The sequence below is a fragment of the Candoia aspera genome, chromosome 2 (assembly GCF_035149785.1).
Source record: "Candoia aspera isolate rCanAsp1 chromosome 2, rCanAsp1.hap2, whole genome shotgun sequence".
NCBI lineage: Eukaryota > Metazoa > Chordata > Lepidosauria > Squamata > Boidae > Candoia > Candoia aspera.
In genome coordinates this window covers 255,323,238-255,350,128 of record NC_086154.1, presented here as the reverse complement: position 1 = coordinate 255,350,128, position 26,891 = coordinate 255,323,238, and the positions used below count along the sequence as shown (strand labels likewise).

The window sequence follows — 26,891 nt, the reverse complement described above, 5'->3', positions numbered from 1 at the left end:
CCCTGTCCTCATTCCTGTTATTTTGCTACGGCGATGGTCAGATGACTTCAAAAGATGCCATACGCTACTAACTGGGATCTTGGCTAAATCCCGCCGTATTTGGTGATGCATCTTCCCAGGTAAATGCCCATAAATGTGTTATCTGAAAGCAATCATTTTCAGAAGTGCATTCCCAGGTTCAGAGATCAGGAGAAATGTGTTGTAGGGGGGTCCTCTTCCAATTTCCCCCTCATTCCACTGTCCCCCAAAGTTAATCAGCATTCCCTCCGAGCCCCCCCGCCCCAAGTCTTCACTGGAGTATTTTCTGAAATGATCCTATCCTCTTTATATGTTTTATCTGGAAGAAATTGAGGGAGGCTGCTATTCCTTTGTATGAATTAAAAAAAAAATCTTTTCAGCATTACAGCTCAGAGTCAGAAGCCTGCTTTAGCTCAGTTCTGCAGCAAATGGGGTAAGAGACCAAGTCTGGGAAAGGTGTGTGTGTGTGGGGGGCTATTCCTCTGGCAGTTTGTAAGTAGAATTTAATTGGCATACACATTAACAAGAGGGGAAGTAACCATGCCATAAATGGCATGGAAAGATCCTGTTAAAGTATGTTCCCTTGTTGGGGGGAAAAGATAGAAATGCACACCCACGGAATCCACATGTGTCAGAAACCAAGACTCCATATTGTGATTGATGGGTGAACATCCATTGTTAGGAACAGTACCAGGGCTGAAGTGACCTTGACCAAGATGCTGTTTGGATTCCCACACTTAGGATTTTCCCTTCCCTGCCCTCTATTTTCTCTTTCCTTTCTTTTTCCCTCCCTCCCTCCCTCCCTCCCTTCCCTTCCTTTCCCTTCCTTCACTCCCTCCCTCCTTTCCCTCCTCTTCTTTCCTTCCCTCCCTCCCTCCTCTCTTACTTCTTTCCTTCCTTCCAGCCCTTCTCCTCTCCTCTCTTTCCTCCTTCTTTCTTTCCCTCTCCCCCAATCTTTTCTTTCTCTCTTTCCTTCAACTTTTATGACAGCAAGAACAACCTTGCTCAAAGCTCCTGTAGCTGAAGGGCACTGCAGTGGCTTCAGGAAACCCACGGCCAGGGACAGGAGACGGATCCTCCAGCCTCTTCCTGGCTCACTTGCAGCTGGGTGGCCTTGGCTAAGCGACAGCCTTGTGCTTGGATGGGAGATGACCAAGGAATCCCACAGCTGGAGGCTAAGCTGGAATGTCAAAGAAACACCCCAGAAGAGGGCAATGGAAGCCACCTCTGTACCATTAGCAAGAAAATGGTGTGGTTATAGCCATCCTCAGGAGCTGATGAACACCTTTATCTTTTTCCCTGGGATTGCAGGGGTGGTAAACAGCCATCAAGATTAGCAACCATTCTCTAGGACTTTGTTCAGCCCCCTTTTACAGCTGTCTAAACTGGTGGCCATCAATCCCATCTGGCGGCAGTAAATCCGAGCCTCAAGGATGCTAGTAAACGTTTGAAGGGAACGATGCAGGTTAACTATTCTAAAGAGGGCGGCCTGCCAAACAAAACCCCAGTCGCATTTCCGGTTCTCCCTGGAGCCTCCAGGGACAGGGCGGGCGGGGTGCAGCCTCTGCTCCTGCTGTTCAGCAAAGATGGGCCTGCGAGAGAGTCCCTCTCAGAAGCCTGGCAAGGAGAAGGGGACCAGGAGGGAGAAGGGTTCCTTGCGTTTTCTTCCTGATCTGACGGCAGGTTGCTCTGCCACATGAACCAGGGTGCGGCTCCCTCCTGGGCTGTGGGGAAGGAGAAGGCCAGAGGTCTTGGACTACACCACAAGGACGCTGTATGAAACCACAACTCCGCTCTGAAAATATGGACCCTGAGCCCTCTGCCTCCCTCTGCCCGGGGGTGCGGCCGCCTCACCCCATCAACCAAAGCCCTCTTAAGGACGCTGGTTCAGGGCAAGATCCCTCTTATCCACCTTCTCTCGTCGCCCACTAGAGTCCCCGACAATTCGCCCGGGGGCACCTCCCCCCCTGAGAGGGTCCTCGGAGAGACCAGTTGCTTCGCGTGCTGGGTGTGTGCGTGTGCGTGAGTGTGAACGATTAGCCGTCCCGAGCAGCGGCCCCGGAGCTGCCGGATCCTTGGCGGCGACCTTCCTCGCCTTGCCAGGTTGAAAGGGCTGGTCTCCCCTCCCGCCCGCCGCCCGGCGCCCAGCCCAGTCCGGCTCCCCCTCCCCGAGGTGGGTGTGTCGCCGCTTCATTGACACTTTTGGCCGGCTTTCGCCCGACGTCAGGGAGGCGTGACCAATCAGCGCCCTGAAGCCGAAGCCTCCGGAGTCCCGTCCCCCTCTGGCCATGGGTCAGGTGACGCGCCCCCTCGCCTATTTAGAAGGGACCCCCTCCTTTTGCAGTCCCAGCAAAGAGGCGCCGCTGGCTGGGCTGCTGCTGCTCCACCACCGCCTCCTCCCCCCCCCCGGTGGATGCTCTCGCGCGTGGCTCGCTCCTCTCCGGTTTCTCGCCCCGCTCTGCGCCCGTTGCTCGGTGGCTCCCGCCGCCCCCGCAGCCGCAGCCCAGCCGCCGGCGAAGCCCGAGCGCGGAGAAGGACGATGCGCGCTTTCCTGTCCCTGCTGCCGCTCCTCCTGCGCCTCGGGAGCGCCGCCGCCGCCGCCGCCGCCAGAGCGGAGATGGAGCCCCGGACAGGTACAGCGGCGCCGAGACGGAGCGGGGTCGGGGCGAGGCGGCGGAGCTCCCCGAGCGACCGGATGCAGCGTTTGGGGGTCCTGCCGGGGTTTGCCCTTGGGCGAGCCGCGCGTCCCCGGAGAGCGGCGGGGTCTCGGCGCCGGCGGGTGCGCGCAGCGAGGAAGATCCCCAGAGTCCTCAGATGCCCTGCCCGGCCGGGCTGGAGCGGGGACTCGGTCAACCTCGGCCAATTGGGAGGGCTCCCCAGTCGCGGCAGAACCCCGCCTCGCCTCTCGCTTAGCGTGTCCTCCGAATGGGTCGCGAGCCCCACGCGAGGCGCCCGGGCGCGTGGGAGGGGAAGGCAAGGCGCGGCGCGCAGAGACTTCGGTGGATTCTTCTCCACTTGATCAGAACTTGAAGTTTTTCCCGACGGGGGCTGCTTTTGGGGGAGGGGGAGAGGGAGGGGTTGAGAGGGGAAAGCGGTCGGCGGCTGCTAATGTGGCGGAGCGGCGCGCGCGGTGCACGTGAGGATTCAATCCGGGGTTGATAATCAGGCAAACGAATCGCCGGGAGAACGGTTGCGTAAAATCGCCCTGCTCGGAGCCTCATTTCTCCTCCCCGGGAACCGCTTCTCTGGAGAAATGGAAACGAAGCCCATCTGAAACTTTGGGGAGGAAATGTTTACGTTTTGGTTTGAGAGCTTGCAATGATGTGTCCTGCTGTGCATTTACAGTCCTGGGTCCCCCTTCGTCTCCACTCCAAACCCTTGCTGACTTGCTGTCGGGATTGCAGAAACGGGACTGCAAGATGGCAATTCTCGTATCTGTTGCACGGGGACTGAGCCGTTGAATGCAGTGGCTGGGTTTGCACGTTGCACTAAGCCGCAGCCTAACCACGCTTCATGAAGTAATCACCATTGAGCGGATACTTCACGAGCTGACGAAACCAAGCAAACTGTACGCTGTGACATGAACCAGAACGATAGGACTGCTTTCTCAGTGAATGTAGACTCTGTCAGTGCTCCTATTTTAGTTAATTGTTTGATGACGTTTGCTGACCCAGCTCTTGATTTATGGTAATAGATCCGCGATTTCAAAGAGCTGAGTTGAAGAAGATAGCCCAACTACCCTTTTGAATGAATGAACGAATGAATGATTTCCAATGGAAAAAGTAAAAAGAGGGATGCTCAATGTGCAGCAAAAATGCAGTTTCTGTTGGCTTGGAGGTAGCATTAAATAAATATGTCATAATAGTGAAAAACGAGCCATTTTTGATGCCTCATTTTTTAAATTAACATCTTATGGTACAATCCCATCTTGAATTTAATTATCTGATGAGAAAGTTCTTCTCCTGGTGTTTTTCTTTCTCCATTGGAATTCATTCATTCATTCTCTGCACATCCTCAGAAGCACATGGGTATTGGCAAATGCAGTGTCTCATTCAGAATTTTGGAGAGATGTGGGCCAGATTTCTGGCACACGCTAATCCTGAATATTCTTGCTTGCGTAGGACTTGGTAGATTGAGCAAATTCCACTCTTAACTGTCTCCAAAGCAAAGCTGTGTGACACATTATATGGATGACTCCATAAACCATGGTTAAGATGAAGCTGAGCTTCTGAGATATTGAGATGAGGGTGGAATCCTTTGCCAATTGAGCACAATGGATCTTCCCTGGGGGTTTTATTTGACATGCACTGATTTAAGCTATTGCTTAACTATACCCAAAGGGCTGCCTCAGGGCACAAGCATGCTTCTTATTTCATTGGTGAACCCTTCTATTGGCCTCGGTACTCTTGGGATTTTGAGGGAAATCTGGAGAAGTGCCCTTTGGAGATACTGTCTCTGCTGATGTGAGTTTAGTCTAGACCAGTGTTTCTCAACCTTGGCAACTTTAAGATGCATGGACTTAACTTGGCAAACTTTAAGATGCCAGCTGGGGAATTCTGGGAGTCGAAGTCTATGCATCTTAAAATTGCCAAGGTTGAGAAACACTGGTCTGGGCTGTTCAGCTGGTTATATGACTCCAAGGGGTGTGTTGTGAGCCGGAGGGAGGCAAGAAAAAATCCACTTGCCACTCTATGCAATGTAATAAACACTTAATTGCAGTTGTATGTTGCTGTTTCAGCTTCTGTTATCTCTTTGCAACTTGAACTGAAATGTTTCTAATGTTGCTACTACACAGCAGCAAGTTGTACTTAGAGACCTGTATTACCTCTGCTCCTTTTATGGGCAAAATGTGATGCTTCTTTGGCTCAAATTCACAAAAAGGCTGAGCTTGACTTTTGCTCAAAAGTAGGAAGATGGCCATTGGTCAAGAGGCAAGTCTACATGGGTAGAAAGAGTGTTCCTAATGAACTGAGTATAATCAATTAGCATTTTCCTAATTAGATACAAGTCTTCATTATAGCCTGCTTTCTCCTCAAGCTGCCTATGATGAAGGTAGAAGATAATGAGCTTTATTTCAAATGCAGATTTTTTTCCCCACTGCAAAGAACTGAATAGGAGGGGCAGGTGGCTTGCTTTGAAAGATGAATGGGATGGTCCATCAACATTCTGAGAGACCAGGATTTGGTGTAGAGTGTGATCCCTCGAGACTTTAGATAGCACCCAATCATACTGTATATACGCATGGCATTTCACAAGAGAATCATAAAACCAATAACTATAGATATAATCATTTTTTCCCCAAAAAAATCACTTCTGTGCACTCTGCCTCCCTTCTGCATGTCTTTTGGTGTGTTGTATCCCAGGAGCCAATATATACACATTCTGCATGCAATTTGGGAGTGTGCATTTGGCAGCATGCTGAGGATGCCCACAGAGTCTTACTTGATGCACTTTGAACAAGCAGGCATTCTGCTGAACACCCATAGGCTGTATTTGCACAACACAATTAACCGGCTTCCTTAAATATGTAGCATGTTCCCTAATACGCTAAACTTGGTTAGGGTTAACACCCCATTTTATTAATTTATGTTTCCAGATATTATGCAAACCCAGCAAATGGGTTCATTCAGTCACCAAGGAAAATGAGTTGCATAAATGCTGTTATGCAACACCGTTAAAAATGGACAGGGCTTTGATTGTGCAGTCTCGGCTCCCTGTAGACTTTTTGTGCAATCTTGATGCCCTTGTTTTTAGCCACAGCATACCACTCAAGGTGAAAGCATGGCCCTTGCCCCCCAAATATTGTGTTCCCCTTGAAAAGTTGCACCCCTTTGTCCTACAGAACCAGTGGGGTTACAACCGTCTAAAAACCCACTGAACATGTTCCTGCCCCTTTCAGAAATCTTCAAGGTCACCAGAGGAGAAGTCAGTAACAGCAGAGAACTTCCACAAAATATATATAGGCTCCCATCAACATCTCTCTTAGCCATTGATGAGCAGCTGTGGGCAACCTGCAGTGTCACAATTCAAGCAAAATGGTAGTGGATCAGTCCAGAACTAGCTTCTATTTAGTGTGCATGCTAGAATCCACCTTGTCCCCATTTTGCAACTTGCAAGCATCTGGGACTTCAGCTGCAGCCAAGAAGATGTGGAAAATCTCTCCAACCGTTTTGAAAACCAACTGACTTTGCGCAGCAGATGTTCAAAGAGCAGAGAGGAGACAGAGAGAGAATTTAGTGGAATGAGCCATGTTCTATTTTATCTGGGGGATGGGTCTGAGTTCCTCCTCCTGTTCAGCCAACACAGCATGCTTTGTGGCCCAATCTCAACCCAAGATTCTTGGCCGGTTATATGAGGATAAAAATGGGATGTCTTGAGACCATTGGCCAAAGGGGAGGGGATGATATGAATTTTTACAGGGCTGGTTTTCCTCTCTGGTCTGGGTGGATTCTTGGCCTCAGATTGGTTTTGTGTGGAAAATTAGCACCCAGAAGCTTTACAGTTATAAAAATGGCTTAGTGTGATAAAAGATATACGGTATTGTTTGCCTTTGAGGCAGGTCTCCACTGCCTCAGAACAAAACATTATTTGGCCAAAGTCATTCCGTGGTGGCTGAGTTCTATCTGTGGGTTTTGCATTTGACTCATCTGGGAGTTCTCACAAGAGCATTTTAATAGTTTGAAAAGCTGCCAGATACATACTGAATCAGCTTGTGGAGAAGAGGAAGTTCTTGTAGATACACTTGATACAGTCATCAGACCGGAGTAGATGAAATGTGGAAAGGACTGTTTCAGCTGCAAAAGCCTTTCTACTTTCTCAAAGAATGGACAAGGGAAACTGTGCTGAGTATATCAGTTACCAGCAACTGATAGCTATTGAATATGAAGTCAGCTTTTCCCAACCTGATGTTCTCCAGATATGGGGTTTCAGCTTCCTGTTCTGAGGGTTGAAGTCCAACACATTTCAAGGGCACCAAGTGGGGTGACTGCATTAGGAAGGTAGATTCTGTATTTGTTCAACATCACTGACAGATGAGTGATACTAAATTCTAAATATTTTTATTCCAGATGATAGCATTTCTCAAGTGCTAAAGCTGAGAGAAGAACCATCCAAAGTTCAGGATCTGCAAGTGAAATTCATTGTTCGTACTACCACAGACCCAGATGATGCTGGCTGCTATCTCCATGTTGGCCAAGACCAGCTCCTAGATGATTGCAAGTTCAATGTCTCTGCAAAAAGCTTCTTCATTATTCATGGATGGACAGTAAGTAGAAGGACTTTACTGAGCTCCATGGCACATGACAAGCTCCCCAATTAAAGTTGTGATTATTTACAGCAACTAATTTTTGGCAGCATTGCTGTATCTAAACCCAAGTTATATACAGCTCTGAACCGCCCATCTTTCTTGATGGAATGTACCTTCTACGCTTGGTCATTTCTAGTACCCTAGACTGTGAGACCATACTTAAATGTATCAGTCTATTATCTGCAAGGCTGCCTCTGGATGAGCCTCTGTCTAATTCAGCCAATGACATGGCAGGCAGAGAAGAAGAGACCAGATTATGAATTGAGTCCAATTGGTCCAGAGCCACAAAAAAGTTGGAGCTTGCTCAGAACTCTCCTGAGGAGGACTGGCTGGGGAAGTCTCAGTGTGGTGACCCCAATTCATCTGGAGGTATTCGGTTTTGTAAAGCCATGGACTCCTCTGAAGATAATTGGGAATCCATCAGTGGTCGAGTCAGTCCCTGTCTGCTTGCCCTGGTAATATGCAGCCTGCTGTGTGGGAGTAATAGGATCATCCCCAGAAATTTTTCTGCCTTTTGGGAAGAAAAAGATGGCAGAGTCCTTCCCCCCCAGCACCCAAAAAAAAGGGGAAAAAATCAGTTTATGGACAGACAAATTGGCAGTTCAAACACAGGCAGTTAGTGTAATGGTATGTAGGAATGACCTTGAGAGGCAGGGTGAAGAGACGCTGCCTAGGGAATGGTCAGATAAAAGGCAGCATAGCCCACAGCTGGACGGTGGGTGGGGCAAGAAGCTCAGAAGGGCCCCTCCCTAGTTTCTTGGGCTGTAAAGGAGATGGCGGGAGATTTGTACTTTCAGACTTGCAAGATTTTGTTAATGTAGCTTTACAATAAAATAGAATTAGCTTATCTGGTTGTGTTTTCTGTCTGGTCTACCTGATAAGGCTACATCAATCTTCCAAATCTAAAAGTACAATTCTCCCACCATCTCCTTTACAGCCCAAGAAATTAGGGAGGGTCCCCCCTGAGCCTCTTGCTCCACCCACTGTGCAGCTGCAGGCTCAGCTGTCTCTTATCTGACCATTCCCTTGGCAGCGTCTCTTCACCCGTCTCTCAAGGTCATTCCCACATATCATTACAGTGAGCAACTTCTAAGGGCCGAACTACAGGATACGCTAAATATCCAACTTGGGGCTGCCTTTCTCTTTTTAACTGACTAATGCAAGCATGGTAGAACTTTCTGGGTTGAGGCCAGCGTGTATAGTTGAGGAAAACTAAGAGAGCCAGTTTGGCCTAGTGGTTAAGGCACCGGGCTAGAAACCGGGAGACAGTAAGTTCTAGTTCCGCCTTAGGCCTGAAAACCAGCTGGGTGACCTTGGGCCAGTCCCTCCCTCTCAGCCCAAGAGCCAATCAGGCGTGGTATGGGAGTTTTAGTCCCGCCTTAGGCCTGAAAGCCGGCTGGGTGACCTTGGGCCAGTCCCCCTCTCTCAGCCCAACCCACCTCACAGGGTTGTTGTTGTGGGGAAAAGAGGAGGAGGAAGGAGTATTAGGTATGTTTACCGCCATGAGTTATTTATAAAAATAATAAAGGTGGGATAGAAAATAAATTTTTTAAAAATTAAAAAATCTCCTCCCTGAGCTCCATGCTTTTCAAAATCCTTCCCCTCCAAACAAGAAAAGAAATGGATTGGTCCCAATGCAGTTAAAAACAACAACTTGTATTCATGTGTGTGGAGGAGGCAATTTCGGAGGAAGTAGAGGGGTGCGTATGTGTGTGTTAAGCACCCTCCATCCATGTGTGGTGGTCTCAGTCTAGATCAGGTCCTCATGTGCTGTTGCTAGTTTAAATTAAGAAGGGCCAACTCTGGAATCGGGATGCCGCTCTGAGTTTGGGAAACAGTATATTTTAATAATAGCCTTAAGGGTTTTTTTTTAATAATGTGATTTTCAGAGTTTGTAAACCACCAGTGGAAGATCTGAATTTGTGTTATAATTTTTTTACAATCAAATAAGGCAAATTAGTATTGTCCCTGGTCTGGGCATAGGCACTGGGGTCAAGGGAGATGCCATTGTACGGAAACCTGTCCAAAAATAATCCAGGGTTAAGACATATTCATATTTGAACTGGGAGGGTCCTAGTTCATAGTTTGGTTAGAGCAGTGTTTCTCAACCCCAGCAACTTTAAGATGCGTGAACTTCAGCTCCCAGAATTCCTCAGCTGGTATGCTGGCTGGGGAATTCTGGGAATTGAAGTCCACGCATCTTAAAGTTGCTGAGGTTAAGAAACACTGGGTTAGAGTCTAGTTTGAGATAAGTGGCAAGTCACTGGCCTTGGCTGATTTAGAAGGAAACAATCAGGATCAAACCTGATCAATTTTGGGGTTGGAGACCACTAGAAAACCCCAAGACTGAAGCCTAAACTAAGTAGTTGAGAAAACACCCTGGAGGAAAGCCATGGCAGATCTCTTCTGTGGGACTGTCAAGGTTTATGCCCATGGCAAGTTGCTGCATCTAACTGGCCTCGGCTGATATAAAACCAAAACCAAAGCTGAGCCAGGTTAGGCTTGCTTAGTATTTGGAAGGGAGACTAGTAGGAAATCCCTAAGATACAGTGTAGATTGGAAAGCTGAAAATAACCCTCCTGGAAGAAGGCAAGGGATATCCCTTGTGCACTGTTGCCAAGGAAACCACATGGATTGCCCATGTGGTCACCAGGAGTTGCGTGGAATTCGGGGAGTCTTTACACCCTCTGGTCATCCAAGTCTTCGGCCTTCTGCTTGGAACATTTAAGCCAAATCTTCTCCAGGATGACTCCCCAAATGTATGAACAGCTGCATCCCTCCTATTAAAAAATACCTATTTATTGGTGTTTCAAGCCCTTGTTACAATCCTCCTAGGACTAGAAGGGAGCCATGTCCTGATTCTTCTTCCAGATGGGTGGCATGTATGAAGAATGGATGGGCACCCTCGTCTCAGCTTTACAGGAACGTGAGAAGGAGGCCAATGTGGTGGTTGTGGACTGGCTTCCTCTTGCCCAGCAGCTCTACCCCACCTCTGTGAACAACACCAGGCTGGTTGGAAAAGAACTTGCAGAGCTGCTGGACTGGTTACAGGTAAAGTTTACAAGCTAATCAATATTTCAGAGTGCAAATTGTACAAGGAAGTGACAGCCCAAACTTGCACCGAGTTGATGCTTGGAAATGCCAAACTTGCTCATGCAAGACTTCGTCGGAGCAGCATTACAAAGCCGGCTGAATGCCAAAAAGGGGAGGGGAGGAAGCGATTGGGATTGATTACATGCCGGATATCTTCAGTCCACCTGAAATGCACAGAAGCTCCATCCTTTTGTATCTGCCAACCTGGCTCAGGTCTCTTGCTCAGATGTGCTCGGTCGCTCCCTAATTGCTTCACCTTTCCTTAACCTATCTATTTCCTAATTTGGTTATTCCCCAGCTGTCATTTGGAAATGTGAAGCTTGGGGAAACTTGGGAGTAGGAAACACATCATTTCACAGATCTTAAATACTTGCCTCTATTTCAGTGTTTCTCAACCCTGGCAACTTTCAGGCGGGTGGACTTCAACTCCCAGAATTCCCCAGCCAGCCAACCTACTGACCTTGGAGGAACCCCTGAAATATTTTTCAGTCCTCGGGGAACCCCTGCACGTTCAGGCTCAAAGATAGGCCAGAAGCAGGGCCACAACTGGGGGGGGGGAACAAGCGGGGCATGTGCCCCGGGCGCCACAGGGAGGGGTGCCAAAATGGCAAAATCCTCCCTCACCAACTCATGGGGGGGGGGGGCGTGGAATCCATGTTTGCCCCGGGTGACACAGACCCTAGTTGCAGGCCTGGCAAGAAGTTACAAAAGTATTATATTTGTCACATGTGTAGGCCTGTAACTGTGCATTAACAGTGTTCTTAAACTAAAAATAAAGAATGAAACTTACCTCTTTAAGGTGAAGTTGCCTGAATTTGAAATAATTTTTGAAATAAATTGTAATCTCCCAGGGAACCCCTAGTGACCTCTCGCGGAACCCTAGGGCGCCATGGAACCCTGGTTGAGAAACCCTGGTCTGGAGGTTGCAAAATATGAGGGACTTTCATTGCCCCATGCAATCTCAGGATTTCAAACAGAAAACCAGCTTGAATCTTGGGGATGAGACTTCCTTGCCTTTGAAATGGTTGCTGCTGCAGATGATCATTTCTTCCAGGGAGGGATTCCAGGGATGATTATCTTGGTGCAGTTTCTCCTGGTCTTCCCTTGTGCCCTTCTCTCCCCTGCCTCCTGCTTCTTCTAATAGCTATTCCCCAGCAGCAAGTGACTCATTCACCCTGTAACTGTTGCAGGAGAAGGAGGACTTCCAATTCCAGAATGTCCATCTGATTGGCTACAGTCTCGGGGCCCACATCGCTGGCTACACCGGAAACTATGCCCGGGGGACTATAGGAAGAATTACAGGTAAGCTGGCTGCCTGGTGGCTTTCTTCTGCTTTCCAAAAAACGTTACAGTGGTTTGTCTCCTGTTTCCTGCAACTGCCAGATGTCCCGTCAATGCAAGAAGAGGTTTTGTAGCCTGAGAGACCTAGTAAACCTTGATGCTGCGTGTGCAACCTCAGGTAATTAATCAGACCCATTCCACTCAAAATAGCTTTGGGTAACCTGATCTTGCTCTCTGCCTTCTACACCAGTCGCCTGCCCTTGGGGGTAATTGTAGAGCTGCCGTTTGGCCAAGGCAGTGGTTAGTGGTGGATGGGGCTGAAGTCAGAGGACAGGAGTGCATCTTGTTTCTGTCTCTGCCACCACTTCTCTCTCTCTGCCATGTCATCATTTTTCCCTCCTCCAGTGCCCTGATGCCTTCATTACACAGGAGAAAGGTCAAGAAAAAAGCTTTCATTGGCATTAGCAGTAGATTTCCAGCCTGAAATCTTCCCTTAAGCTTAATTGCCATGTGAAAAATAACTTTTTGGGGAAGGGGTCATCAGGGAAACTTTTCTTCCCAGCTCTGTGTGTGCGTGCATATAAGTATGTATATGTCCTCTTGTCTGTGTGCACAAACCCATAATCTTATTTTGCCAATAATATTTTCCACAAACTTTACATATCATGGAGGACCTCACCTACAACTCTGTTCCTCAACCAGACAACCTGAAGCCCCAAGGCTATGTGTGATTCCCTTTTGTGGGTCTTAGAACTGCTGAAAATATGCCGCTCTTTTGAGGCAAGATGCATGAAAACTGCCTTTTTATAAATGAAAACCTTCTTCCATTTTCTTTTTTCCCTCTGAGATTTCCCATCTTGCCTGCAAGTCCTATTAGATAACAAACCAGAGCTTGCAAGAAATATAGCTCCTTTTTGGCCAAATAAAAGCTCTACCAGCAAACTAGTTTTGCCAATGTAGGGGGCACCATAGGCTCCATACAGCCCCAGAAAGTTAGTTTCGTGTTCTACGTACCCTTCCCCAAATTTGGATGCTAACCATGAGACCCACCATAACATAATGGTTGAAGTAATCCAGGACGACCCAGTCCCCCGTCAGCCACTGAGTCAGCGGGTGGCTTTGGATCAGCCTTTGGGCTCATCCTCCCATCCACTTACAGCAGCACAAGGATGCTCCTGGAATCATCTTAAGAGATGGGACCTCCTAACATCGCCTCCATCTCATTGCCAGCACACTGCAGAGGGAGCCTAGAGTTGTCCTTGGTCATTCCACTGTTAAAGGGGTGTTCTCCCCTTTCTTTTCTGATACAAATCCTGCCATACAGACAATCCCCATGCCTTGTTAATGATGTGATTGAAGTTGCAGTCAATGGCTCAGATCTTCTCAGCTCCCACTGACCCCTTCATTATCCTGCAGGACCACGCTCCTCTCCCTCCAGTCATTGGGCACTCCCCTCTACGTCCATTGTGGCTTGGGCTGGAGAAAGACTGGGCACCTGCCTTGCATAGAGTGGATCTATCAGCAAGAGTATTGGGAGGGGAGGGGGGAACAAATTGACACAAGTCTATTGATCTCCCAGGAAACTGATATTTTCATGTCAAGCAAAGAAACAAAACAAATCCTGACTGTTTGTCAGTGGCTGAACTTTCTCTTACTGCAACCCAGGAGTAATTTTGAATATTGAGAAAAAGGAGGTGATGGTGGTTGAGAAGATTTGCATCCAGGACTGTCACTCTTCTGTGTTAAAACAAGCAAACAGAACAATTCCAGCTGACTGGCCAAGGGAGTGTAGGATGAATCAGAAAGGAAATTCCAGAGTCTCCCAGCTCTGCCCTGCCACACGTCCAAGGGAGTAACGGGTGGATGCTCTTCTCGCCAGTGGGTGACCAGAATAGGAGGGGAAAAGAAGCCAGGGAGTACACCAATCGCTTCCCTGAAATTATCCCACATTAAACCTGTGAAGTAGCACTGCTTCTACTGCAGGCCCCAGCCATGGCGGCATACTTTTCTGCCTACTCAAGAATGCCCATTAAAGTTGCCACCTGGCTGTGCCCAGTCACTCTCAGCCCAACTCACCTCACTGTCTTGTTGTTGCAATCATCACATCACCTTGAGCATGAAAGAAAAGTACAGGATAGAAATTCCAGTTTCCGGTCATTTTGCAGCAGGAGCCAAAGAGAAATGCGTGTGTTTAGAACAAGTTTATTGCAAATCTAGAAAAGTGAGGAAAAGAACTCCCTAAATTACTTTAAACAAATGAACAAACAAACAAAAACCACAGGAAAGGAGTCAAGAATTTTGGCCCCAGCATGTTTGTCCCTGGCACTGGCCTAGACTAACCATTCCTCTCATAAGGTACAAACCACGTTCTTCTGGAAGAACTATGATCTTCAATTGTGGTGAAGGACTAACCACTTGCTTTGGATACTCCAGGCTTGGATCCAGCTGGCCCGATGTTTGAGGGAGTCGATCCAAACAGACGTCTCTCTCCTGACGATGCTGATTTTGTGGATGTCTTGCACACATATACGAGGGAAACGCTGGGCATCAGCATTGGGATCCAAATGCCCGTGGGTCACATCGACATTTACCCCAATGGAGGAGACATCCAGCCAGGATGTGGCCTTACTGACATCTTGGGAACGCTTGCCTTAGGGGGTGAGTTGACTGTTCTTGGTCTGTGAGGGAGCTTTGGTGGGTAGGAGCTTCCCAGAGGACAGGTCTGCCATGTTGGAATAATTTCCAAGGGGGAAATGGAAATTTCTTCCGAGATGGGACAGCGTTTCTCTGGGGAAGGTAGTGTAACAGCTGATACCAAACAAGCGTATCAGTGAAACAGTCATTGTACAAATGTTTACCCTGCCTTGAAATATTCAACAGATGTCTCAGACAAGATATATGAGGGCTTAGCTGCATAAACCCAATCTACAGCATAGATATTTTATAATCCATCTGTCCTCCACTTGGCTCAGAGTGGAGGCTGTACTATGGATTGTCTACTTTATCCTCCTAAAACCCAAGGAGATAGGCTAATCTAAGAGGGACTAATTGGCTACATTCACACAATATGTTTAACTCATCTTCAGGGTTCACACAATACAGCAGTGTTATCTAGCTGATTTCGTCTGGTTTAGGCGAATTGGTTATTGCATTGTTTTATGAATTGCAATTAAGCCCAAACCTCACATTTTTCTTGCTTTGCTTGGACAAGCTGGGAAGGAAGGCCCAGAACGTGTCAGGATTGGCATTTGCACATAAGCCCAGATCTTGACCAAATTATGTTATTGGGTTTCTGGACAGCCAGGTTACCTAGGCAGAGCAGGACAAGGTGAGCTTGTCTATTGAATGTATAGGGCCTTAAACGTCTAATAAAAAATAAATTTCTACTGTTTTGTTTTAAATAGAACTCGACGGGCATAACTGTGGTTGAAAATTCTCCCAAATTCTTATACGTAACGATGCCTGTTTAATTTAGTAAGTCTCTGGGCCCAACACTAAACTGATTAACCCAGTTCTAAGTAGACGTGTGGCTACCAAGTTTAGGCTTGCAGCTGGTGTCTTTTAACTAGTAAAGCTTTCCAGTACCGTATCAACAGCATTAAAGATGATATAAATATAACTTCTGATAAAATATATTTTATATTAATATAAATACTTATCACTGCCATGAATCCACATGGAGTCTGGCAGTACATAAATAAAATAAATAAAAAGGGGCAAAGAGGAAAAAAAGTTAAGTAAGGCAAAGCATTGTCCAAGCACTTTATATTTTCAGCATATCAAGCCATTTCTCCAAATGTCTTCAGTTCTCCAAGTATAGCAACCAAGACCACATTTTCTAACCTTTTATTATCAAGAAAGGACATCCAACTCAAAGGGAATTCTTTATGTGGAAGATTTTTTTTCTCTCTCATTCTTCCATTCCAAAACCACTGCATTTCTCAATTTAACTTGAGTTAAATTGTATTATTTAGAACAGTTTCATGAATTTGTGAGGAGAAAAGCCCATCCTATTCAAAATGTGAGTAGGCTGTGGCTTCTCAAAATTTGAAAATCCCTGTCTCTGTTGCTGTGGTGATTCTCTGGGCTTTACAGCTTTGATGAAAGAATACTGATTTCCAAGCAAGGAGTTGATACTTTCATAGTCCTTATTGTGATTAATTTTTGCCAGAAGCAGTTCTGCCTAATTGCCTAATTTAGATGCCACTCCTTGCAGAAGACAATACATTAGAAACTGACCAGGTGGTGTTTGTACAACATGCAAAGACACCCATGTGTGCACCTTCGCTAACCTAAGTTAGCACCAAACAAGCTTGGGATATGATGGAAATGCTTTGGTAGGCACTGTATTTTCCTGATTTGATGAACCATGTTTTGTGGACATAACTACTGAGGGACTATTTCAAACAGTCGCCAAGACAAAATTCAATACAAATTCTACATCTTTGGCCTTTCTTTCCATACAGGATTCTTGCGAGCATTAGAACAGGATAACACACTGCTAAATATTAATAAAATCATCTTAAACCATTTTGGGGAGCCTGCCTTCTAAAAAGAAAAATGCTGCCATGCATCTTTTCTTTATAATGAATAGACTAGATGGCTTTAGGCCTCCTACTTCAGTATGGAGGTATCAAAACTGACTTATATTTCAGGGTCGTTTTAAAACAGCCACCTCCTGATATGTTGTACTGCAACCAGTGACATCTGCTGGTGATGGGGAGGGGGGCCAAAATCAGCAAGACAGCAGACAGAATGCGATGGCAATGACAACGACGCAATGCTCTGTGTGCCATCTTGCTGATTTTGACCCTCCCACACGGCTGCTGCTGAGTTTGGTTCCCATAACCACTGGGCAGTATGATCAAAGGCCCTGCTGCTGGGAGGCATTATGGGATTGGTAGCCCCCAAATTCTGGAAGGAGCCAGGCTAGGAAGGGCTATGTTTAAGGGTTTCACTTAGAAAATGCTCTGGAAGGACTTTAAACTACAAAGAACACTTCATAAATGCAAAGCAGTCATTTAAACTTCAAACATCTTTCTTGGGATTCTCACTCATGGCAATATGAAAGGAAAATATGCCCGTGGAGCCGCTTGGCTAATGAATTTGAGGCTTTGTGATAATGGGCAATCATCTGGAAAACTCATGCCTTCCTATTTAAAATGCAAAGCTATTTCAGTTTATGAAATGATTCCAACGATCCTGCATCGTTCTTGTTATTTAAATGATATGTGTGTCCTTTGGGTTGCACGGCAAGATTCTTGGCTACCAGCCTGCCTGGTTCCTGGCCAAGTTTGGCTCGTGCTGAACTCTAAAAGCCACCAAGAACCATAAATCTTGCTGCACATGTGGATTTTCTCCTCCGTTGAGCAGGAGAATGCGAAAAGGGTGTTTTTGCTTTACAATGATTGCCTGTGGCCCATCTACCCATCTAGAGATTGGGGAGCTCGTGATGTGTGAACACGAACGGTCGGTGCACCTCTTTGTGGACTCGCTTGTGAACAAGGACAAGCAGAGCTTTGCCTTCCAGTGCACGGACTCGGGACGCTTCAAAAAGGGCATCTGTTTGAGCTGTCGAAAGAATCGTTGCAGCAGCATCGGATACAACACCAAGAAAATGAGGAACAAACGGAACAGCAAGATGTATCTGAAGACAAGGGCAGGCATGCCTTTCAAGGGTAAGACGACAACTATTGCTACTTCTCCTCCTCCTCCTGAATGAAGGGCCTTTGCCAGTGTTGGAGTGTCCCTGATGTGGGTCCCTAGATGTCGTTGGACCACAGCTCCCATAATCTGTGGCCCTGCTGGGAGAGGAGGATGGGAGTTGGGGACCAGCATCTGAGAACCCACGCTTGAAGTCACTGCAGCAGCATTTAACTGTTTTGTGTTTTTTTATCTGCTCAATCCTATCCAATTCTCGGAGACTGCCTGGACAAGTCCCTGCAGTTTTCTTGGCAAGGTTTTTCAGAAGTGGTTTGCCATTGCTGCCTTCCTAGGGCTGAGAGAGCTTGACTGGCCCAGGGTCACCCAGCTGGCTTCGTGCCCAAGGCAGGACTAGAACTCAGGGTCTCCTGGTTTCTAGGCTGGTGCCTTAACCTCTATGTGAAACTGGTTCTCTTATTTGATTGTCACAGAATGCTTAAAAGTTAAATATTTCAGTTTTATTGTTTACATTCTTGCTCACCCTTTTTCTGAATCAGAGTAGGTCCAGTAGCAGCTAATCTGACATAAATCTTTAGATTAGTGACTGAAAACAACTCCCTAAATGTTCAGATAACAGCCAATCTACTGGTTCCTTCTGAAAGCCTGAATTTAAGGACATCTATTGAGGATTTTTTTAAAAAAATACAGATAGTCCTCATTTAGCAACTGCAATTGGGACCGGCAACTTGGTTGTTAAGCGAAGTGGTCACTAAGTGAAACCATGACTGTGCTCATGATCTTCCTTCAGCTTTCCTTTGCTTTACAGACCTGTGAAAGTCATAAATGTGAGGATTGGTCATAAAGTTACTTTTCCATCTCTGTTGTAACTGTAAACGGTTGCTAAACAAGGCAGTCGCTAAACAAAGATACTACTTGTAACAGCAAAACCAGTGCAGAGATTAGATGTCAGGCTAGTTCTTTAATTTTTAAATGGGGGGGGTTATAAAGCTAATATATAATTGGATATATATCATATATACAGAGGCTCTGGACCTGAGAGAGAGGGTATATATCATGGTCATATCATTGGACATGCATTGTATAAGAAAAAATAATAAAACGTGCATGACAGTAATTTGAAAGATAACTTAAAAATTCTTTGGAAACAGATGGCCAGATGTACTATTGCCAGCTATATAGGGAGATACAACAAACTAAATATGAGTTGAATAATGCCTTATCACAGTGAGCTGCGTTTATGTTAGCTCTGTTACATCAAAGACTGAGAAAATGGTGGAAGACCTGGGAGGATCTTGGCAACTAGCTTGAAGCAAAAAAAAAAAGAACTGGAGGATCTGCTGTTCTGCTGCAAGTAGCTGCCTTTGCAGGCAAAAGTCACAAATCTATCACGCAACAGAGCACCCTCCTTTCCCCAGCAGTCTGGAACTCTGCCCCAGTACAATTAATTTGCTTGTGTGCAAGAGCTGAGTTTTTGCAGGAGACCAAAGGAAGCTGTCTTCTTTCTCTTTTGTGCAATGGGGGATCCATCACCCACCCCCTACTGCTTTTCCGATTCCCTGTCTTCTAGTTTGGGGTCCCAACAGCACACTTGGCAATCAGATCCTCTGCCAGTTGGCCCTCACCTTGCAAGCCATGCCTATTTATTTACAAAAGATTTGCAACTCTAATTTTGGCTTGGCATGAAGTGACTCCCCCTGTCTTTCCTCAGTTTTCCACTATCAGTTGAAGATACACGTCTTCAGCTATAAGAGTCTGGGAAAAACAGAACCAGCTTTTTCTGTGACATTCCATGGAACCAATGGGGATTCCCAACCTCTTCCTCTGGAAATGTAAGTGGGGAATTTGGGATATCAGTCTTTCTCTTTAAAGTTGACATTGTTTTCCAAAAAGTCTACTTCCATGCTTTGCTCCCCTAACTCTGTCCTAGGAACAGTGGGTGGGCCTCCTTGTTTTAAAGAGGAGAGTGGTTCAGAAAAGTTCTTAACTTCTTTGTGATCCTACACAGCATGTCTTAGTGCCTGTGGCTTAAAACAAGGGTTGGGAACTTCCAGTCTGTGGGTCTAATCTATCTCGTCAGATTGACTCTTGGAACCTGTGGGGCTTTGAACTCTGTTTTTCCCTTTGGAGCAAGGCTGAGCAAAACTGTGCTGGTGGGTCCCTGTCCCTGCTCTTTCTGAATGAACATTTGCCCAACTTTTGCCTCATTTTCAGGTCTGAGCAGATCGGCCTGAACTATACGAACACCTTCCTTGTCTACACAGAAGAAGATGTGAGTGATATTCTAAAGATCAAGCTCACTTGGGAAATGTCTTCTCAGTCCTGGTACAGCTTTTGGAGAAAAGTGAAAAATTACTGGTCTAAGCCTGACACCTCATCCAAAGAACTGCAAATCAGACGCATCCGTGTGAAGTCTGGCGAAACTCAGCGGAAGTAAGTGCTTGCTGAAAGATCACCTGTGGGGAGTGTGTGGCCCTCTGGATGGTGGTGGTGTAAAGTCCCAGCATCTTTTCTATTGGCCAAGCTGGCTGGACATGCTGCAATTAGAGTTGAAAATACTGGAGGGCCATTCCTATGAGACAGGGAAGGGGTGCTCAGCTTCAACTAAGCAATTCACATGTGCATGCATGCACGCACACCCATGTGCACACAAAGTGCTTTGTTGCAATCTAGACTTCATATGTTATACTGAAAGCACCATCAATTTTAATCAAGCCATGACTTAACTCCATTTCTACAATACTGTTCCAAAAAATCAAAATAGTCAGAACAAGAGGCATTCTGACAACCAAGAATCTTCAAGTTTACTTGGAACTGCAGCCTCTACCCAATCTCTGAGTACTTACTTGCCTTGTGAAAACCCACAAACATATGGGCAAGGTATTTTTCCTAGCTCTGGCAAAAAATAAAAGAAAGAAAGAAGCATTGATTTAGCAGAACAAGGTAAGTCTTTTGGTGTAATGGGTATACGTGAAGTTTTCAACTGTTGAGGGTGATCTCACAAAATGGCTGCCATAGGGGCTTGCCTCTTTGCAAAATGCTGCCCTAGTAGGTGTGGCCAACCACGAAGCAAGCTTTTTTCAGATGGTAAACTGGTATGATAAATTTTCAGAGATTTAATGTATAGGCAAGAATAATTGGAAAAGACTCTAATGCAGTGTTTCTCAAACTCAGCAACTTTAAGATGTGTGGACTTCAACTCCCAGAATTCCCCAGCCAGCCATGCTGGCTGGGGAATTCTGGGAGTTGAAGTCCACACATCTCAAGCTGCCAAGGTTGAGAAACACTGCTCTAATGCTTGTAAAAACGGAAGGCAATTGAAAAAAAGGCTGAGAGAAGACAAGATGCGTAGGTACTATCGCAGATGACACAAACAGAGCTTCTAAGAACATAAAGCAAATTATAACTGACAGTCCTGGCAAAATGATCCCCATCAGGGCATGGAGAGTTGGAAGTGGCTGATTCTCTAAACAACAACAACGTGGTAACTTTTCTCCTGGCTACCTGCTTATGGTCTCCCAAGATGCAGTTGATAGCCCTGGTTTAAGCCTGTCTTTATGTCTGAGCTGGTGGGCACCCTTCCAAACAAAATACAGAACCACAATTCTCCCATCATTTTTATTTTCGGAGAATGCTTAGGGGGAATCTGTGGAGCCAAATTTTATTGGGAGAAAAGGAATGCTGGAAAGGAATATACTTTGCTTTGCAGTATTCCTTTTTCAAAAATCGAAGCAACCGTTTTTTAAAGAAATGAAAATCAGGTGAAATAAAGTGCTAAGAATGGGATTTGAAGGGGGAAGGTAGGGCAATGATGTAGAAGAAGCAGTGATTTCATGCCAGCTGCTGTTTTAGTTTTGAATACTCATAGTCTGGAGTAATTCAGTTGGGTTTCATGTTCAGGTTATGCATTAAAATTGCTTTCAGGAGTAGGACTACAGTTACCAACAAGAGACCTGAACAATACCTTATCCTAAACAGCATCTTTACATATTAACTCAAGGGTGCAGTAGAAGAGCCTTTAACAAGGTGGAAAATTAATTTAAGAGAAACCGTCTAGTTATCTGCTGTCTTTTTATAAATATAATTTAAACCAGTCCCCAATCTAAGAGGAATCTTTTGGGTTCTTCGTGACAATAGGTTTGAAAGATGTGCTTGTAGAAAGTATCAGTCTAAGTAAACATGGATGATACAGAGAACAGCTCCCTCTGTGTATCTTTGTGTGCTTGACTTTAAAACTCTGTATTTACCTACCCAGTATGTATTTTCATCTTCTGCTTTCTGGAGTCACATGAAGGTCAATGAATCAGAAGACTGCAGTCTATTGCTATCAAATAGCCCCTATGTGTAGTCAAGTGATCCTTATCCAGGCCCACATTCCATGCATGTAGGAGCTACTTTACTAACCTGGAGTAGATTCAAGTATTTCACTCCCACCATGTCTGGGGAGACATTCCTCAAAGACTCCCCAGTAGGAGTGAAGGATGCTGCTGATCTCCTGTGTGCTTGCAAAATTGGACATTCAGAGGAACCACGACTCTGTGTGCAACTGTAGAAGGAGCCAGTATGGAGTAGCTGTGAAGTGGTTTTTTGTTTTTTAATCGTATGGCGTAGTAGTTCTGTGTGCATGCTGCTTTTCTTGCTGGGAAATCTTTGTGAGGTCCAGCAGCCAGATGTATAGACTGTTTAGCTGTGACAAGTCAAGTTGCCTGGGGTGCACCACGAGGAGGCTGGACTACATTGCACTGAGTTGGGCTGAGAGAAAGTGACTGGCCCAAGGTCACCCAGCTGGCTTTCATGCCTAAGGCAAGACTAGAACTTACAGACTCCTGGTTTCTAGCCCAGAACCTTAACCATTAGGCCAAACTGACTCTCTGTTGAGCTGCTGAGGTGTTGGACTAGGAACAAGGAGACCCTGGTTCTGGTCCCTGACTTTGAGTCAGTCCCTCTCTCTGGGCTCCAGAACCAGTGTGGTCTGGTGGTAAAGGTGCTGGACTAGGAGTGAGGAGACTGAGGTCCTGGTCCCCTTTCACCCATGGAAGCTCATTGGGTGGGCCAATCACACACTCTCAGTCCCATCTACTTCCAGTACTGCTGCTGTATATGCTGTCATGAGCTTCTGAATGAAAAGGCAGGATACAAATCTAAGTAAACAGAGTCATCTCTGCCTCATGGCTAAGAACCACTTTGCACATCTGCTTATCATAGGTACAGCTGGCTTAGCAGCAAACGGTCCTGAGGTATGGAGAATATAGTCAGTGGCCAACTAAGAACAAGACATGGTTTCATTTTCTGGTTTCTGCTGGACAGAGACAGGCAGAATCCAAAATGTGTGCATCATTTTTAAACAAATATTCACGCATTTATTTTTTTAAAAATGTATATACCGCGCGGCGGGGTGAGCTCCCGTTGCTCGTCCCAGCTTCTGCACACCAAGCAGTTCGAAAACATGCAAATGTGAGTAGATTAATTGGTACCGCTTCGGCGGGAAGGTAACGGCGTTCCGTGAGTCATGCCGGCCACATGACCCGGAAGTGTCCTATGGACAACGCCGGCTCCAAGGCTTTGAAACGGAGATGAGCACCGCCCCCTAGAGTCGGACTCGACTGGACTTTACGTCAAGGGAAACCTTTACCTTTACCTTTATTCACGCATTTATTTTTTTAAAAATGTATATACTGCCCTTCAAAACAGTTCCTCTCAGGGCAGCTTACCTGTGTCTGAAATCAATCTGAAAATGTTCGAACAGCAATATTGATACATGATAAAAGCAATAAAAGCATGGGTGGTGGACATTCTGTTGTAACATGAAAGTAAGATATTAAATATACTGTAATATTTAGGAGAATAAAAAAACCTTGCCTGGCAAGGGAGTAATAATGAAGTTGGTGCCAGGCCAGGTTCCCTAAGGAAGATGTCATAAAACCATATCTCTAGGACAGGGTTTTTCAACCTTAGCAACTTCAAGATGTGTGGACTTCAACTCCCACACTTCCCAGCCAGTATGCTGGCTGGGGAATTCTGGGAGATGAAGTTCACACGTCAAAAAGTTGCCAAGGTTGAGAAACACTGATCTGGGAATTAACAGTTTTGTCAGATAACTGTTACAGAAATTTGAACAGATGGCTTGGTATTACTTTCCATTTAAAAGTCCTTCTGTACCATATAGCTTAAAATGCCTTTTGTTTTGATGTTTTCAGGCTTGTGTTTTGTGCAGAAGACCCTGAGAGGACCAACATATCTCCTGGCCAAGAACTCTGGTTTGTAAAATGCCGAGAAGGGTGGCAAAAATGGAACAGAACAATGTAAGTCTTGATGCCAATCCAGAATTTAATTGCTTTCATTAGAGGTGGCAGGAGGGGTTATCTGATTGTCTTTCAGAGAAAACAACTTTTCCCCCAAATCTGTTTCCATTGAGCAGGGTTATCCCTTAACACTACAACAATAGGAAACTGCCTGATTTGGGAAGGCTTGGAAGGATGCAATGGGTACCCAAAACTTCTCCAAAGGTTAGACTACTCAGTGTGTCCCTTAAACACCTTAACGCCTCAAAAATGCAAAAAAGGAGGGAGGGAAGAGGAGATGGAGAAGGAGAAGGAGGGAATCAAATCAAATCCCAGGTCCAAAGATGCTGCTGTTAACCACGCTGGGGCATTCTGTGGGCATCTGAAGACTGCAAATTGGGAGATGGGGGCAGGGGCATCTGTAGTGGTGGTCAAAGAAGTCAAGTAGCTGCAAATGTACAAAGCTCTGCCTTGTATGTAAAAATTAAAGGGCAAGGTTTTGATCACAGGGGTGCCACCTTGACTTTTTTAACTTCCCCTGGGACTGATGTGGCCAGCAGGCTGATATCCTGCTTTGATTGGAGGCTGCCGAGGATCAGGCTGAGACCTCCTGAAAACAAGGTCCCAGTCTCCTTAACCTGCAGCATCCTGAAATTACGACCCCATGGAAGAAAATAAAAATCAGCTCATCTGGAGCAATGTCAGTGGGGCTCCTTTTAACTTGAATTTTATGTCAGCTTTGAATAGGTGTTGAATGCATGGGAAAGGTGCAACTTTGGTTTCTGAATGCCATGGTGACATAAGTTGCTTCTTCATGTTTGCTCTAAGAGACCTCTGGACTGTCCCTAGGTAAACAGGACATTTTGCTCAGCACATTTTGCCCTGACACACTTTCACTGCAAAGCAGATTTAACGTTGTGGTGCCTGGAAGCCTCCATCAGTGGTTCTCCACAAACATTTGTGGTTCAGTGCCCATTAGTCAAATTACACATCCCACAAGCTGCCTGGGACAGCAACTTGACCTCCCCCCACAAATCTTCATAGGGTGGTTTTTTTCTTTTTTCTTCTCTCTTTTTGGCCAGTAAATCTTAAATTATTGTTGAAGCACGTAAGACCTCTATTTGAGCCCCTTAAATCTTGTTCTTTGTTTTTCTCTTCCCTTCTTAGAACAGGATCAAATCTGCATTGAAATGTCCTCCTGGGGAAGCCTCCTGGATTCATCAGGGACCAACCCATCTGGAAAAGGCATTTGCTGCAAAGAAAGACAAAAGACCAAAACATGTTTCCGCAGACCTTTTCCATTGGCTTCCTCACTTGTCAGCACTTGCAAGAGCTTGTAGTTTAAAGATGGATATACTGGGTGGCTAAGAACTATCTCAGTGTGAATGTTAATTCAGAGACTTCCTATATTTATGGCTTCTACTTTTTAAAAGAATAATTTATTGGGAGGGGGTAAAACCCACCTGTTACTAAACTGGCCTCTTTTCTGAGAGCCTTTCTGGTTTGTTTGTGCCTATGCCAGCTTGCCTTCAGCGTGGTTTGGGTCGCATCCTGCCTATGCCTCTCATGCCTTACATGCTCAGTAAAAACAGATTGCACGTTATTGCAACACCATGATTGATGTGAATGCAGACAGATCAAGTCGTATGATATACCTACAGCGCTGCTCCTCAATCTTGGCAACGTTAAGATGTGTGGACTTCAACTCCCAGATTCCCCATCTTAGCACTGCCAAGATTGAGAAACACTGGTATAGAGTATTCAGTGCACACTTCAAAAATGATGGGGAAGAAGTGTATCCCTCTACTTAGCATTAAAGCAATGGTTTTTTCAGCTTCTCTGCAAGTCTCTAAAGTGATGCTGCTGCTTTAGGAATCATAATTTCAATGAATTGACTCCTTAAAGCAACTGCACCTTTGGGGGCATTTATGTAGAAGGCTGAAAAAAACCCCTATGGGGCTGACTTCATGGACAGCAAGGAGAGGCTGTGCTCACACGGTAGCTGAAATGTTCTTCCAAATTAATTTTGAGATATGTATAGCCCTAGTATGGAATCCTTGGACAAACGGCATTTTTAGGAGCAGATAATATCTCTTGTGTTCAACCTAAATCGATCTGCTCATTGAGCTATAACCTAGTATAATAGGAAGAGAAGGAGACTAGTTTTTAGGAGGTGAACAAGCTGGTGCACAGAATTGTTCAGCCATGGTCTCTTCCTTATCTGGGTGTGAAATGGTGCCTTGCGGCTTACGTACAGCAGAACTCTGTGCCTTGCGGCTTATGTACAGCAGCAGACCTGGGTAGAGGAGGCGGGTGAGATATTTTTGTGAGTCTGACAAAATTATTTTTGTGTGTCAATTCTCAGTGTATTACTATGTGATGATTTAGCACAAATGAAGAACCTAAGCAATAGGCAACGTAATCTATTTTAAAACGTTGTGCTTTTTAAAACATGGGATTTGGGGGCTTGTTTGCCATTGAAAAGGTTTGTCAGGCGACTGTGTAAGAGATAAAAGATAGGCTGGAATCTGCTAGTAGATTATGGGGCAATTCTCAATGAATTGAGGGGTATTAGCTACCAAATGCTTCACAATATGATTTTTTTTTAACCAGCTAAATGAGGCTGTTGAAATGAAGAAAGCTTAGGAGAGGCAAGAATGTAGTTTGTGTGAAAGGTTTGTGGGCTCAGTTTGGTTCTACCGTACAAGAAACAGCATGGTAAGCATATTATGGTTATATTGTGTTCTTTAATTCCAAATTTTTATCTTGTTCTTGTGTCTGGATGGCAGACTTCAAGGCGTTAGTAAAACAAACAAGAAGCAGAGGAGATAATCCGGAAGTTTGCCCTTGATTTTGTACTCCATGGAAAGAGTTTATGGAAGCCAAGAACTTAAACCCATGCCATATTTTGGCACCTGAATCATGAAACGGCTTAAACAATCTACCCCTGTGATCACTGTAGATATCTTCTTGGGCTGGGCGTACTTGAAAATGACTCAAAAGTGTTTCAGACTTCACATAAGTGCAACAATTCATTAATACTTTAATGCTATTTCATTAAGGCGGTCTAACTTCTTTCTACTTTCTGCACAGTCCTGGGGGGGAAATGCTACTGTTTTAAGAAATCTGCTTATTAAAGTCAATGCAACTTTCAAAGCAGGGTGTCTCCCCCACCTCCCCCCAGGTCTTAATGGAAGCCAGAAGAAAATTGGGTTGCTTTAGTGAATAGCAGAGGTGTTTCATTTGTGTGA

The 26,891-nt window shown here is 45.6% G+C and overlaps 1 protein-coding gene across 1 annotated transcript; it reads left to right on the top strand.

Moving 5' to 3' along the window:
* Window positions 1-2,431: 2,431 nt before the first annotated feature.
* LIPG (lipase G, endothelial type) lies at window positions 2,432-25,184 on the top strand. Its single transcript, XM_063293180.1, has 10 exons — window positions 2,432-2,978; window positions 7,086-7,282; window positions 10,196-10,375; window positions 11,608-11,719; window positions 14,132-14,356; window positions 17,134-17,376; window positions 19,071-19,191; window positions 19,574-19,792; window positions 23,557-23,661; window positions 24,808-25,184. Exons 1-10 carry the CDS (start codon window positions 2,432-2,434, stop codon window positions 24,827-24,829), a joined length of 1,971 nt encoding a protein of 656 aa, XP_063149250.1. The 3' UTR covers window positions 24,830-25,184.
* The last annotated feature ends 1,707 nt before the right edge of the window (window positions 25,185-26,891 follow it).